This window comes from Cynocephalus volans, chromosome 11, assembly GCF_027409185.1.
Source record: "Cynocephalus volans isolate mCynVol1 chromosome 11, mCynVol1.pri, whole genome shotgun sequence".
Lineage (NCBI taxonomy): Eukaryota > Metazoa > Chordata > Mammalia > Dermoptera > Cynocephalidae > Cynocephalus > Cynocephalus volans.
In genome coordinates this window covers 106,371,740-106,388,771 of record NC_084470.1, presented here as the reverse complement: position 1 = coordinate 106,388,771, position 17,032 = coordinate 106,371,740, and the positions used below count along the sequence as shown (strand labels likewise).

Here is a 17,032-nt window from a genome sequence, read left to right as displayed (position 1 = left end):
TTTATCAACTAAGGTTATGTAATACTCTAAGTCCTTTGCTGTCATTTTACCAATGTCACAGCATCTTCACCAGTAGTAGGTTCCATATCAAGAAACCACTTTCTTTTTTTAGATTAATAACTTGAAGAACTTTATTACCAATGTTCATTGTAGCATTATTGACAATTGCCAAAAGTTAGAAACAACCCATTGTCCATCAACAGATGAATGAACAAAATGTGTATAAACAGTGGAATATTATTCAGCCATAAAAGGAATGAAATTCTAATATATGCTGTAACATGAATAAATCTTGACAATATTGTGCTAAGTAAAATAAGCCAGATACAAAAGGAAAAATATTATAATTACACTTTTATGGGGTACCTAAAATAGGCAAATTCATACAGAAATACAGTATAAAAGAAGTTACCAGGGGTTAGAGGTGGGGGTGGGGTTAGGAAAGAGAAATTACTGATTAACCAGAGCTTCTATTTGGGATGATGGAAAATTCTGGAAATGGAGAGTGAAGATGGTTGCAAAACAATGTGAATGTTCTTAATGCCACTGAATTGTACACTTAAAATAGTTAAAACAGTAAATTTTACATAATATAAATTTAGCAACAATTTTTTAAAATGGCAAGTAAAAATACCTAGAAGAATTTGAAACACAATTTGGGAAACACTGACAAATATTTCCCCCTGTATACTATATATTAATTGGTTGTCCCTCTGGCATCCATTTTTCACGTTCCCTTTTCCAGTGTCTCTGTTCCCATCTGAGGATCTGTGTGGTTCTGGAAGCTGGCTTTACTTCTCACTCCTAGGGTAAAATTTTTCATGTTTTAGACCAAGGTTCGACAACTACAGGGCATGGTCCAATTCTGATCCTCAGCCTATTTTTGTAAATGAAGTTTTATTGGAACATAGCCATGTCCTTTCATTTACATACTGTCTCTGTCTGCTTTTGTGCTAGTTTGATTTTTTATTTTTTAAAGAAAATGTCACCTTATTAATATTATTTTTTACATTCTAGGATGTTGTTATGGAGCAATTGGGAGGAAGGGGGAGAAGGGAAAGGAGAAGGAAATGAGATGGGAGGAGGAGGAAGAAGGAGGGAAGGGATTGAGGCCCGTGGCAACCCCCTCATTCCCACAGGGGAGACCAGGTGGCTTCCAGCAGTGGCTTGGTCATTGCTGGGCTGGGTGCTGATGTCAGGGGTGTGTGGCAAAAGCCCTCTCTCCACACTGTTCCAGCTACAGAACCCAGGGCCCTTCTTGCTGTGGCTTGGTGGTCATTGCTGGGCTGGTTGCACGTCGGGAGGGAGTGGCTGAGGCCCTAGGCTCCCCCCACCCCAGCTTGGGAGAGCCTGGGATGTTTCCTGCAGCAGCTCAGTGGTCGTTGCTGGGCTGGTCATGCGTATGTGGGGGGAGAGGCTGAGGCCCTTGCCCCCACCTTCAGGATTGGTTATGAGTGTCAGGGGACATTGCTGAGGTCCCTGGCCCTCTCCCCTTTCTGGCTTGGTAGCCCAGGGGACTTCTGGTCCTTCTAGGTGTTATAGGTATTCTTTTGTGAAATGAGACCTTTACTAGTTAGTATGAAACCCTGTCTCTGGTTCTGGGTACTTTGTTTTTTCTTTCAGTTCTCTGTTGGATTATTTGCTGTTCCCACCATTTAAACTCCTAGCTGGAACTAATTTGTTGTCCTTTGCTTACTTCTGAAATGGGTGAACTTCCTGTGGGGATCAGTACTTGAGCTCTGTTGTTGAGCTAAATTGCTGCTTTGCTGCTGATTCCCTAGGGAAGGCTTTTTGTGCAGTTCAGGTGTTAATGGTTGACTTTATAGGTACTTCTGGTTCTTGAGAGATCCAGTGCACCTGGGTTGTGTAGAAACTCTGGTCTGTGCCTGAATCTTTTCATCCAACTGCACCTCATGCAATTCTATATTCCTGACCAGTCTCCTCTGAGTGATCCTTTGCTGACTGGGGTGTAGATCATCTGTCCTTGCTGTGCCCCAGTGTTCTCCCAGTGGGCCTGTCTCCCCTTACCACCTGTGCTGCAAACACTTCCCATGGAACGGGCCATGCAGCGGTCCCTTGCGATGACTCACCAGCCTCTGAGTGGCTCCTTTTCTTCAGTTGTTGTGGCTCCTTGCTCCTGTGTGGGTCCACAGGAACCCTATAAGTGGTCTTGCTGGCCTGGGGGCCACCAAGGCCCTCTTCTGCCCTGCCACCTCCAAGCAACTTCATCTGAAGGGCACAGCTGTGGCTTTTGCTGGCTCCTGCTCCATGCTCAGCAGCTCCAGCTTGAGTGTGGCTGGGGCTCAAAATGGTCAGAATGGTTTTTTCTTTCTCTTATCATGGCTTCTGCCACCGTCATGCACTCCGTAAATCTCTCCTCTTCTTTCCCTGAGCTCTAGTGGTCCCAGCTTGTCTGTTATTGTTTTATAGTTGTAAATTGGTTGATTTGTGGGAGAGAGTGACACTGGGGACCGTGTATTCTGCCATCTTGACCAGAAGTCCAAGAAACCACTTTCTTTATTCGACCGTAAGAAGCAACTCCTCATCTGTTCAGTTCTATCATGAGATGGCAGCAATTCAGCCATATCTTCAGGCTCCACTTCTAATGCTAGTTCTCTTGCTATTTCCACCACATCTGCAGTTACTTTCTCCACAGAAGTCTTGAACCCTTCAAAGTCATCCATGAAGGTTTGGAATCAACTTCTTCCAAAGTCCTGTAAATGTTGACATTCTGACCTCCCCCTATAAATCAAGAATGTTCTTAATAGCACCTAGAGTGGTAAATACTTTCTAGAAGGTTTTCAATTTACTTTGCCCAGATCCATCAGTGGAATCACTATGTATGGCAGCTATAGCCTTACAAAACGTATTTCTTAAATAAGATGACTTAAAAGTCAAAATGACTCTTTGACCCATGGGCTAGAGAATGGAGGTTGTTTTAGCAGGCATGAAAACAACATTCATCTCCTAGTATGTTTTCATGAGAGCTCTTCAGTGACCAGGTGCATTGTCAATGAGCAATAATATCTTAAAATGAATCTTTTTTTCTGAGTAGTTCACAACATGGGCTTAAAATTTTCAGTAAACCATGCTGTAAACAGATGTGCTGTCATACAGGCTTTATTGTTTCATTTACACAGTACAAGCGAGTAGATTTAGCATAATTCTTAAGGGCCCTAGGATTTTCAGAATGGTGACAACTGGCTTCAACTTAAAGTCACCAGCTGCATTAGCCCCTACCAGAAGAGTTAGCTTGTCCTTTGAAGCACTGAAGCCAAGTATTGACTTTTCCTCTCTAGGTATGAAAGTTCTAGGTTGTATCTTCTTCCAACATAAGGTTGTTTCATCTTTATTGAAAATCCGTTAGTGTAGCCGCCTCCGTCAGTGATCTCAGCTGGATCTTCTGGGTAATTTGCTGTGGCTTCTACATCAGCACTTGCTGCTTTGCCTGCACTTTGATGTCATGGAGATGGCTTCTTTCTTTAAACCTCATGAACCAACCTCCACTGGTTGGAAGATTTTTCTCCCGCAGCTTCCTCACCTCTCAGCCTTCATAGAACTGAAGAGAGTTGGGGCCTTGCCCTGGATTAGGCTTTGACTTAAAGAAGTGCTGTGGCTGGTTTGATCTTCTAATCCAGACTACTAAAACTTTCTCCATATCAGCAGTAAGGCTGTTTTGCTTTCTTATCATTCATGTCTTCAAGGAATAGCATAAACTGGCATGAGGGGCCTAGCTTTCGACCCATCTCAGCTTTCAACATGCTTTCCTCATTAAGCGTAGTCACTTCTAGCTTTTGATTTAAAGTGAGAGATGTGTAACTTTCTCTTCCACTTGAACAATTAGAGGCCACTGTAGAGTTATTAACTGGCCTAATTTCAATATCCTTGTGTTCCAGGAAATAGGGAGGCCTGAGGGCGGAGGAAAGGTGGGGGAATGAACAGTCTGTAGAGCAGTCACAAAGCATACAACATTTATTAAGTTTGCCATTTTACAAGGGCACAGTTTGTGGCACCCAAAACAATTACAATAGTAACATCAAAAATAACTGATCACACATCACATAAGAGATTTAATAATAATGAAAAAGTTTTAAATACTGTGAGAATTACCAGAATGTGGCACAGAGAAATAAAAGTGAGTCCATGTTGTTGGAGAAATGGTGCAAAGAGACTTGCTCTACACAGAGTTGCACAAACCTTCAATTTGTAAAAAATGCAACATCTGTGAAGCACAATAAAGCAAAGCAAAATAAAACAATGCAAGTTTGCATCAGGTATTAAGTTGTTTCCAATACGTCCTTGTAACATTAAACTGCATACTGATTTTTTGACATTATACAGTATGACATTAATTTAGAGACAAAAATGTTCAAAATCCCATGACAGAAAATATATTGACTTAGAAACCTTGCTTTATTCATTTTCATATTTCAGAACACCTCCACACGAACCTTCAACATCAATGTCCTTTTGGAAAAAAATAATAATAAATAAACACTTTCATGGTATTTACTACATGTGAAGCACTGTTCTAAGCATGATTTTCCCTATGAGGTATGTACTACTGTTACATCTCTATTTCACAGACGAGGCTTCTGAGGCAAAAGGAGAGTACGTACCCACTCAAGGTCACACAACTGACAAATGGCAGAACTGGGATCCAGACCCAGGCAGGCTCGCAGTCACATCCCTCTGCTTTCTCAGTCACCTAACACTTTTCCAGAGTGCTTCATCTAAGTTACCTGAGATAATCTTTTGAATTCAGTCTGATACTGTCACTGGCAATTTCAACCCTGCTCACCGGTATCTATTGGCATGACACTTTAAGAAGGAATACAATAAGGGGCTGTTGTGGAGAACAAAGCTGTAGAGCTCCACAGAAAATACCTTTGTCTCCTGCAGACTACACTCTCTAACAACAATGCAGCAAAACAGTAACCAGTAATAAAATAATTAAAAAAACAAAAAAGAAAACTTGGCAATTTTAGAATTACTCTTCTACAGCTCCTACACAAGAGAAGATAAAGTGAATAAAGCTAAAAAATTTAAACTAATTAATTAGAAATTTTGAAAAACTAGACTTGATAAAAAAAGCAAAAATCAGTGTTTCTCTTATATCAAAAACAGATTTTAAAATGTAAAAATTTTAAGAAATCCTGGTCATAATAACAATAAATTTAATAAAGTACCTAGACACCCAGACATATATTAAAAAAGAAAGTATAAGATTTATATGAGAAGCAAAAACCTTTGCTAAAGGACACAAAAAATATGAATAAAAATATGCAAACAAATACTGTATGATCTCACTTATTAAGACAAATATAAAAAGCCAAACTCATAGAAGCAGAGAGAACAGAGTAGCAGAGTTGCCAGGGGCTGCAGGGATTGGAGAAATGAGAAGATGCTGGTCAAAGTGCATGAACTTTCAGTTATAAAATGAATATGTTCTAGGATCTAATGCATAGCATAGTGACTACAGTTCATAATACTACAATACAGTAGTATTGTATACTTGAAATTTGTAGTGTTCTCCCCACCAAAAACAAACAAAAAAAGACAACTATGTGAAGTGATGCACATGTTAACTTGATTGTAGTAATCATTTCATAATACATATAAATCAAATCATCACATTATATACCTTAATTGTATGTATACATACAATTTATATTTGTCAATTATACCTCAATAAAGCTGGGAGGAAAAATATCCAGGCTGGGAAAATGCCAATCCTTCCCAAATTTATATATAAAGAAAACAATTTTCATCAAAATCCCAGTATAAATTTAATTTCATTTTGTTTTAGAACTTAATAAATTCTAAAGCTCAAATGGAAGAAAAATGTGTAAGAATATTCCTAAGACACTTTCCAAAGAAGAGTAATTTGGCAGGGACTTTCTCTACTAAACATTAAAATGGACAGGAATTGACAAATATATCAGTGGAACAGAAGAGAATCTAAAAAAAAAGCATGTATTTTTGAGAGGTTAACATATGTTAATTGTAGCATCTCAAATTAGTAGGGAGATGATAAATTATTGAATAAATTATGTTAAAACAATTACACACACACACACAAATAGGATTTAGATGAAAATCTAGTAGAATATTTTATAAGCTGAGGATTGGAAAGATCTTTTGGAGAATACATAACAGAAACTAAAACAGCAAAAATTGAGAGAGATCACTATATAAAATCTAAAACCTGTCCCACTAATAAGATTAAAAAACAAATTAGCCTAATATAAATACCCGCAAAATATAAGCATAGTATATGATGAGCTTTTATAAAATAGAAAAAGTTTAAAAATCCAATAAAAATTAGCAGAAGTTATGAACCGTTAATTTACAAAGCAAGCTCTACTTTGCTTACATACATTGAAAATGCTCAACTTTACCCAATTTAAAAAAGTACAAATTAAAGCAATGATATACCACTTTTCATTTATCAGAAGTACAAAAGTCAAAGAAACTAGTAACAGAATGACGATGCATACGTGTGTGCATAGGCACCCCTGTTCACCACAGATAAAAATGAAACTAAAAAACAATTTTTAGAGTAATTTAACAATTGTGACCCACATAAATAAGGATGCTTACTGGAGCACTGCATTTACAGCGTGTACACATACTTTGTTTATCCATTCACCCATCAATAGACATTTGGGTTGCTTCCACCTCCTGGCTACTGTGAACTGTCTACAAACAAATATCTCTTTGAGACCCTGCTTTCAGTTCTTTTCTATGTACCCTGAAGTGGGATTGCTGGATTACAGGATAATTCCTCGTAAGTTTTTGAGGAACTCTATACTGTTTTCCATAGTGGTTGCACAATTTTGCCATCCCAACAGTGCACAAGTGTTCTAATTTCTCCACATCCTCACAACACTTGTTATTTTCTGGTTTTTTGATACTAGCCATTCTAATGGATGCAAGGTAACATTTTATTGTGTTTTGGTTTGCATTTCTCTGATGATTACTGATTTTGAACATCTTTTCATATGCTTGTTGCCCACTTGTGTATCATTCTTGGAGAAATGTCTATTTAAGTCCTTTGTCCATTTTAAATAGGGTTATTTAATTTTTTTGTTGGAGCTCTTTATATATTCCGGATATTAACCCCTTATCAGACATATAATTTGCAAATATGTTCTCCCAGTCTTAGGTTGCCTTTTCACTCTGTTGATTGTGTCCTTTGATGCGCAAAAGTTTTTAACTTTAGTATACACCCATTTATCTATTTTTGCTTCTGTTGCCTGTGCTACTGGTATCATATCCAAGAAATCACTGCCAAATCCAATGTCATAAAGCTTCCCCTTATCTTTTCTTATAGGAGTTTTATAGTGTTAGGTCTTACATTTAGGTCTTTACTCCGTTTTGAGTTAATTTTTGTATGTGGTGTAAGATAAGTGTCCAACTTTATTCTTTTGCATATGTAATATCCAGTTTTCCCAACACCATTTGTTGAAGAGGCTTTTTTTCCCCATTGAGTGGTCTTAACACCCTTGTCGAAGATCATTTGACCATACATGCGAGGGTTTATTTAGGTGATCTCTACTCTATTTCATTGGTTTATGTGTATGTCTTTATACCAGTATTACACTTGTGGTTAGCATAGCTTTGTAATACGTTTTGAAATCAGAAAGTGTGGGTCTCCCAATTTTTTTCTTCTTTTTCAAAACGGTTTAGCTATTTGGGGTCCTATCTCATTTTTTTTATGTATGTTATGATGCAAAAAAAAAAAAGTTGACAATCACTGAGCTCCACAGGAGAATGGTCTTCAAACTTTTTGCTCATATATGCCCCAAAAGAGTTTTTAAGTACTGCAGTCTGTATCCCTTGGACAAAAAATGTAATTTCAGATATATATGTTCATATAAACATGAACATTTAAAAATAAAACTATTATGACTTTTGAGAATTTATTCAGTGGATTCTAAATACTGTAACGGAAGAGATGCCAACCGACATCAATTAAAAAAAATGTTGATCTTCCCAAGTTTTTTGTAAGTCCTTTTTTGTCCTGGAATTCTAATTTCCATTCCACTTCCTGCACAGAATGCTACTCTAACGTAATACAGATTTTTATCATCAATCCAAAAATTTCTCAGCAAAAAGGGATATGAATTGAGAAAAAAGTTTTCCTGTGCTCATAAGGCTCTAGGTAGTAAAATTTTTCTTCTTGCTTAACTTATTGCAATTATTATTAGAAGCAGATAGCCGAGGAAAGCAGTGTAAATATATCACAAATTTTGTTAATTATTAAACACAAAAATTAAAAATTATTTGGGAATTTCTTAATGAGATGAATGGGGGTATTTACAGTACCCTAATTAAAGGGGAGCAATACCTTGGAGCAACTTCCTACAATGAGATTAGAAGTGTGTGAGAGTTGAGCCTTTCTTTTAGTAAAGCGGGAGAAGGCAGGGTGAGAAAGGCACTTTCGCAGGTATATGTGGAAAATGACTCACTTAAAACTGTAATGTTCCCACGTAACCCTTGTCAAATTTCCAGGCAATCCCAAGGTACCCTTACTTCAATCTGAAGACACTGCTACTGAATAAAATCCGAACTCCTCCACCACCCTCTCCAGCTTTACTTCTTACCATATTCCACCTTCCTACCACAATTAACTATTTGCGGCTTTCTGAACCCCATGCTGTTTCACGTCTCTTGCCTGACCATTTCCTCTCCACCTGATGGACATCTATTAAACTACTGATGTGAAAATGTCCCCTCGCTATAAAGACTTCCCTAGGTTTCCTTTAAAAAATGGACCAACACTCCTTCATTCTCCACCTAGCATGTGCCAAATCATATCATAACACCTATAACATACTTATCTCCATTTACTAGCTGAAAACTACTTGAAAGAAACCTATTTTATTTACCTTTAAACTTATTTTGTGCTTAGTACATAGTTGGTGCTCAATAAATATTAGCTGAATGAAGAAATTAGAGAACACTCAAATCTCAATTTCCTTTTTGATAAAATTTTGTGTATAAGATTCCAATTTTAAAGAAATACAATAATTTTCTGAAATTCCTATAAATGTTCTACTTTCGGATTACTTCTCTCTCTCCACTATGACCTCAAACTGGAGAAAGCATTTTCACTACTTATAAAAAGCTGGGTATTGTATACCCTTTGTGATACCCCATCACGCAAAGTGATTCCATTATTTTAGGTTATCCTAAAAAATGACACTTTTCTCAGTGATTATATAAAAATATGACTTTAATTGATGGCTCCAACATAATTCCCTGCATGCTCTATCTTTTATCTCTTCAGTAAAAGAAGCAAGAAGGAAGGCCACTGTACATTTCTAGTATGTCAACATGAAATTGTTTTACTATAAAGTAAATTAAGAGATCCACAATATTTAATACCCAAATTATCTCCAAATATTCTGACTCTCCCTCTCTGTACATGTATTTATTTTTTTTGCCCAACTTAATTGTAAATTTCAGAAAGCTCTGATATAGAAATATAGTCTCACTGGAAACTATGCCACCATTGTTTAAGTGGGGACAAATACTACTACCCATCACAGTAATTTCAAAGTAATAAGACCAAATTTTATGTTTGAAATAGATAGTATTTGGTTTATAAAATCAATTATTAGTAGATATCATTAATGTAAACATTGGGAAGTAGAATACAAGATCTTTTAAAGCCATGGACAACAATCTCACTTTAAATATACAAAGTAACATAAAGTCATACTGTTATTCTCTGACAATTCAAATTTAGAAGAAAGCGGCATTGAATTCTAGGTGCCCCAGGTACCAGGTACCACAGTATCGGCAGCAGTTGTCTTCATTAAAATAAAAGTACTATTAAACCAACTGATAAGTCTCTATAATTCACAAGTAATTGAGGTTTTTTGTTTGTTCTTACATCTCCCCTAGAGATGACCAAGGTTAAGAAACTTAAACTATATCAGCTAGAAAAATAAAAGTGACCTCATGATTTTTGCTTCCCAGTAATAATTTATAACGCTAATAAATAAAGTGAACAAAAGCAAAGCCAAACCCCATTAGCAGTTTAAGTCAGGTCCACTTACCTGCTCTACTAACTTCATTTTTGCTCCTCAAAATTGCACTGAAACAAAAGTCTAGGCTCAGGTTTTCTTAACAAAGGGCTTTATACAAAACCTGTTGCTTTGTAAAAGACAGCCAGGGATGACTACAGAAATCCATAGCCCTAGTCACTCTAAAAATTCCAAGTAAGCTATCTACAGTAGGAAAGCTATTTTTTTATTTGTAAATTAAAGCACGATTTTAACACAAGATACAGGTTTTGCAAACAGGCTCTCTGGTTAAGAGGTTCTTTGTTTATTTTCCACATGAATTGATTGTAGCCACAATAATACCAACATACATAAAACTAAAAATTTAATTTAAAAGGGTAATAAACCGTATCTGCAAACCTATACACATACTGCAAATTAATCTAGATGTCTGGGGTATGATTATATCCCCAGCTGCCTGGATTGAGTTCAGGTCCTGGGTCTACTCTTTACTATGTAACCTTGGACAAGCATTCAACTTGTATGTGCCTGAGTTTTAGCATCTACAACTGTGCAGGTACAATGTTATGGCCATTAGCCACATTTACTCATCTGAATTTAAATTAATTAAAATTGGCCACATTTCAAGGGCTCAATAGCCACATGTGGCTAGAGGCTACCATACTAGACAGTATAGATACAGCTATGAAAATAAACAGGATCATGGTTGAGAATAACAAGTGGGAGCAAGGGGTTCATAGTCTTTTTTTTTTTGTCTTTTTCGTGACCGGCACTCAGCCAGTGAGTGCACTGGGTGCACCGGCCAGTCCTATATAGGATCCGAACCCGCGGCGAGAGCGTCGCTGCGCTCCCAAGCGCCGCACTCTCCCAAGTGCGCCACGGGCTCGGCCCGCAAGGGGTTCATAGTGACTACTTTACATTAGGTGGTCAAAAAAGACCTCCGTGAGGTGTTGACACTTGAGCTGATACTTGAATGACAAGAGGCAGCTAGCATGCAAAGATCTGCAAAGAGCATCCAAGGCACAGACAACATGGAGGGCAAAGGCCTCAAGGCTCAAACGAGCTGGTTTAACAACAAAGGGTGTCTGAAGCATAAGAAATAAGGGCAGAGGAGTATGAGGTCCAAGAAGTAGCACAGGCCTTATAAGCCCTGTAAGAACTTTGAGTTTTATGTTAAGTGCAGTCAAAAGCTATAGAGGGTTATAAAGACGGGAATGTTGTAATCTAAAGTATGTCTTAAAAGCCCAAACTGCTGTTGAGAACTAATTATAGAAACCAAGAGTGGCTGGAAGATCTGTTAGAAAAAGATGGTGCCATGGCTGAAGTTGATGATGGCCTGGACCAGAGAACTGGCAGTGGGATAGAGAAAATGTGTTTCTTTTCTTTACATGCCCTGTCTGCAATCTATATCTACTGTCCTTCATATCCAAGCTCCTTGAAATAGTTTACTTCATTTTTTTAACTCCTCAACATCCTGCAAATACGCTTTCTGCCCTCACTATTCTACTGACACTGTCCTAAGATCCCAGTCACCTCCACCTTCCCAAAACCAAAGAGCACTTTTCTATCTTTATGTTACCTGACCTCTGCTGCATTTGCCAGACTGCTAACCATTCCTCACTTACATCATCAAATTCTCTCTTTCCTCAGCTTCTGAGGCATTACTCTTACCTAATTTTCCTCTCTCTGTTACTCCTCCTCGGTCTTCTTCCCAACGAGTCCCAACTTGACTCGTAAACATCAGTGCTCCCCTAAGTTTGTATCTTCAGTTCATTTCACAATACACATAATCCTTGGGATCAAATTGACACTTTTTGCTGGTAACTCCCAAATTAATGTATCTGGCCCTACTCTTTTACACCTCTACATCTAGTGTTCGACTGGACCTCTTTACTCAGACATATCATAACATTTAAAATGCAAAATCTGTCTCCTTCATTCTCTCTCATTATATACCCCTGCCCATGCCAAAAGCTAAAGGCATGCTAAACTCTCTCATTCACGAGCTATAAGCCCCATCACCAGACCTTCACTAGATCCTGCAGATTCTATCCCCTTAATAACTGTCCGACCTAGCCCTTTCTCTCAAATCCTGCTAAGGCTGTCTTAGTTCAAGCTCACATCACATTACTGGAACAGCCTCCCAACCAAATTCCCATCTTTCCTCAATACTGCTGCCAGAGCACATCACAGGTATTTAATAAATTCTGTTAATTACATTATAATCATTTAATGACCACATCATTTCTCTGCTTCAAGTCTTTCAGAGGAACCCAATAACTTCCACAAGGCTTCTCATGATCTAGCTCCTTATTACTACCACAGCCTCATCTCCCCCACTCTTCCCTCACAAGCTCCTGTCCAGCCATTCAGCGTTTCTTCTCTGAGACACCACGCCATCTCAGACGTCCCTTCCTCTGCACATGCTATTACCTCTCCATTATTCCTCCAACTGCTACTTCAAAGCTAGGCTTAATTATCACCACTTCAAGGAAATGCCTCATATATACCTGGATTACAGTGTATGGTGGCTACTAATTTATTTCTGTCTCTCCCAGTAAACCATAAGCTCCTAGAGGACAGGCACCAACAACCTTAATTGGTCTGTAGCACCAATGATAAGCACAGAGTAAACATTCATAGTTTTTATTTGCCATCTTCCAATTTTTGAAAAAGGAGAGGAGTTTATTTAGTGGAACTTATATCACTATTTCAGCCTAGCAGAGTGACAGCACTGTACTACCAATCCAAGTGTGCTTCATGTTGGAAATGCAAAGAAAACCATAAACACAAAACAAACCCTCCCAAAAGCAGAAATGTACGAACCTCTGAAGAACTATGTAGTATGTCATAACCCAGCCTTAGGATTTTATACTACGTGGGGAAGGGAAGGGCTTATTTAACACCTCCTGATGATGACAGGGGGCGGAAGGCTTCTCTCCTTAATAAAGCAAGTTAACTTTTCTTGGCCTCGTCGCTGTAATTTTAGTTCCTAATGCAGATTCTTGCTCACTTTCTGACAGGTTATCTTCCTTATCTGGGAGAAGCGTACTCCCCACCTTAAGACTCACTCATCAATCGGCCATTTATTCTCCGAATGTGAATGGGGGAAAGGAGTGGAGGAAGGGAGAGCGCAGGGGAAGGCGAGGTAGCAGGAGGCCGCAAGGACGGCACCTGGCCTGGAGCGGGGAGAGGACCACGGAGCAGCCGGTGAGGACCGGGGGACGCCGGCTGAAGGCCGGGGAGCTGGAGAAGGTACTCGGAAAGAAAGCCAGGAACGGAGGGAGGGGTGGGAAAGCGGTGATAGGCACAGGCGACAGGAAGCAGGACGCAGCTTTCGGCCAGAGGGACCGAGGCGCAGGCTAGGGCGAGAAGAGACGACGCCGACGCTGCCAGGGCGGGGGGCCTCCGGACGAGGCGGGCAGGCCCAGAGCGAGCAGGGGAGCAGGGCCGAGGCGAGCGGCGCGCAGCAGAGGGCCGAGCCGCCGAGCAGAGGCTGTGGGCGGCGGCCAGGCCGAGCCGGGCGCGGCGAGGGCACTTACTGGGGTCCAGCCGCGCGGCGCCGCTGAGGGTCTCCTCCCGCAGGTGAGGGAAGAGGAAGTCCCGGGCGGCCTGCAGGTCCTGGAAGTAGCAGAACTGGACAATGGCGCAGGCCATGGCTCGCGGGGGCCCCACTCGGGCACTCACCTCCCCGCACTACACCAGGCCCCGCCGCCCCGCAGCGCCACCGCCGAGCCCCGAAAGCCGCGGCCAAGCAGGAGGCGAGGGGAGCAGACCGGAAGCCGCCGGCGCGCGGACCCGCCACCCAGAGCACCGCGCACGCGCGGCAATGCCCCGCCCAGGGAGGCGGGCCCGGGCCACGTGAGCGGCAGCGCCGCCGCGAAGGGGCAGCCGCCGACGTGCAGGCCTGGGGCCGGTTGTCTGGCCAGACTGTGCGTCGACTCCCGGGCGTGACCCTTTCATTCATCTGGGCTTGTAGCCAGAGGTGATCTAATTGGACTTTTCCGCGCGGGCCTTTGAGCCGTTCAGCCAGTGCCATTGATGATGCACTGTTGGCACCATCCTGCTGTTTCAGCAGCAGGCCAGCGGGGGACGGCATCGTGCAAGTATCAAATTTCGAAAAGATTAATTTATCTTCGGAAATCAGCCCCGTCAAGGCTGGCTTTATATTCCCATAGTACTGTGCAAGCCTAGTATAGTACGTGTTGTACTGTGCTAGTATTATACGTTTTAATCATTCATTTGATTTTTCATTCATTCGTTCATCCATCCATTCAACACATAATTGTTAGTTTTTTTCTATGCCAGCCACTCAAGGCGCTGAGTAGCAAAGAACAAAAGAGAAGAAATACCTGTTCCCGTGAAGCTAAACTTCTAGCAGCTGACACTGGTAGTAAGCAATTAATTACTCAACTGTTTATATGAAATTGTGATAACTAGGTAGGAAAGAAGTACAAAGTGCTATGACAGGCGATACATAACAGGGGAACCTGACCTAGTTGTTTTTGTTCATTTTGGTTTTGAAGGGGGGCAGGGTTGTCAGGATCAGGAAAAGACTTTATCATTGTGAATTCCTGGAGGTTGGGAATCTCATTTAACTCCACTGTATATACCCAGTATCTAGCATAGGACCTGGCACACAGTCAGTGCTTAATAACTATTTGCTGCCAGGAAAATGAAACGGAATGTGCACATAAAGTAAATAGAATACCCTGTTTCTTTTAAAAAGCACTTTCTGTTTTTGAAAGTTCTTTTGCATAAATTGTCCAATTTGGTAGTCACAAAAGCCATCTCGAAAGAGGTTGTCTTATCCCAATTATTGTTTTGGTATTTTTGGTGCTGGCAGGTCTGAACCCTTGACCTTGATGTTATCAACACCCCACTAAACAACTGAGTTAACCAGCCAGCCCCTATCCCAATTATTTTTAATGAAGAAATTGATCTAAGTGTCTCTGAGGAGACTCTTGAAATTCATTTAAGTTATTTTTCTAAAAAGTAAAGACAAAATAATAATTATTTCAATGTTAGCACAAAGAACTGTAGGCACTCACACACTTGCCAAAGGAAACCTGAAGAGGTCATCCACTTCGTATGAGAGAGAAATGGCACAGGAGTGAATGAATGGAAAGCAAATAGATGGAGTCCAGAGCATTCACTTCTGTCAGGCCTGTGCACATGCTTAGTCCTAATAATGTAACAACTATACTTTAGTTTGTAGGTTCCTGCTCCATTGATTCCTCTTTATAAGATAGACAATTTCTATGTTATCAGGTTAACAGGAGTCAATTTTTCACCAATAAAATACAGGGTCAGATTAGATATGTTATAAGGTCACTTTAAGCTTCAGGGACCTATAATTCAATAATCAAAGCTTGCAGAAAAGGCAAGCTGCCAGTGCTACCTTCTTCTGTCAGAAAAAAAAAAAAATGCAGTGCTTCCTCAAATCATCACTCAGTAGAATAATCCAGATCTGATAAGATTATTCCCTAAAATCCAGCACCAGTACCAAACTAAAATAAAATTGAAGTTTTAGTTTCTTAGCTTTACTGGATGCATAAAGAACACATGAAACTTTGTGGAAAAATAGTGTTGTTCCTTAGAATCATTCAAGTTTTTATTCAAGTAAGTGCATTTTGTGGAAGTGACTGCCTTTGGCAGATTCAGCTGCCCTTTTTTCTGCCCTGAGGCATTCATATATCTCCTATGTGAGGTCATTGAATTTCATTACTGTGTTGGCTCAGTTTCAGTGGCCAAATCCCTGACTTCCTTCCAAGTGGTGTTGAAAAAGTTCATTCATGAATGTATTTAAGGACTTTAGATACCCTTCACAGAAATTACAATACATTCAAGAACTGGACTCTTCCCCCAGGAAGTCGTAAAGCTGGAAGGGGGATGCCTCCGGAGTTCTGCTGCCATTTCTGTGGAGTGTGGGAGGATTGTGTCAGACAGTGAATATCACTAACCACACAGCCATGAGAAAGCACATTGTGGAAAATGTGCAGGCCTTACATTATACTAACACAGACAGTGTCTATCTAAGGTACAAGTTCAGGAGCTGGGAGAAGAGCTCTAACCTAAATAACAACAGGAGAGGTCCAGGTACTAATGTGAACTTTCTCTAGTATCCATCATTGTGAGTTAGAGCACTGATGACTGTTGTTAAGAGAGAGATGCTTATTGAGGGTGATTAGCAGCAGGTCCCCGCCAGTCCTTACTAGCAGCCTGAGGCCAAAGAGGTTGAGATACAGATGGATAGCAAAGTGTGGGAGAAACAGCAAGGGGCTTGCAGTCAGGAGATACAGTGTCTGTCTCAGCTCCACCAATAATCAGCCTCATGACCTTGGGCAATTCATATCACCTTTCTAGGCCTTAGTTTCTTGATCTATAAAATGAGGAGGCTGGGGTCTAAGGTAAATCTCAGCAATGTGCAGATTTTGGTAAGAGACTGGGAAGGGAAAAATCTGGGAGTTGGAATGCTCAAAAGGAGTGGTCTGCGCAGGCCTGGGTCAGCAGGAGTGAACATGAGGGACTGAGCACCTCTAAGTGAAAGGAAGGAGAGCAGAGGAAGGGAGGGAGAGTCGCAGGAGCCTTACCTCCTGCTTTGCCAAGAGTAACCCTTACACTGAAGCCTGAGGGCAGAAGCAAGGGATATCTACAACTAGTTTTTATTCAGTGGACATCTGCAGAAGGCTTATTATGGTAAAGGTGCTGCGGTGTGCACGTTGAGGCTATGAGGACAGGCTCTCCAGACACTTACCACCTAAACACAGGCAAACCCAAGTAACTCTAACAAAGAGCAGAGAGCGATGAGACGCATGGGCGACTTTTGCATAAAGGGCAGTGGGAGAAGTAAAGGAGAGAGATTAATTTTGATTGCTAGGCTTGTCCTGTGGAAAAAGAATAGTGAGGAAGAGGTAGGAAAGGCAATAAACACATCGGTTCCAGTTGGTAGAGAACCTCAAAGTGCGAACAGTAGAACCTGGCTTTTTTCTGTG

The 17,032-nt window shown here is 40.5% G+C and overlaps 1 protein-coding gene across 2 annotated transcripts in view; it reads right to left on the bottom strand.

The window, feature by feature from the left end:
• Positions 1 to 13,832, bottom strand: part of RAB3GAP2 (RAB3 GTPase activating non-catalytic protein subunit 2) — a 101,273-nt gene extending 87,441 nt beyond the window's left edge. The window contains exon 1 of one of the 2 annotated variants that reach the window (XM_063114386.1): positions 13,580 to 13,832. In XM_063114386.1, coding sequence (XP_062970456.1) covers positions 13,580 to 13,694 — 115 coding nt within the window. In that variant the 5' untranslated portion in view covers positions 13,695 to 13,832. The remainder of the gene's footprint in view (positions 1 to 13,579) is intronic. The other variant, XM_063114385.1, reaches the window with a different exon arrangement.
• Between the last annotated feature and the right edge of the window lie 3,200 nt (positions 13,833 to 17,032).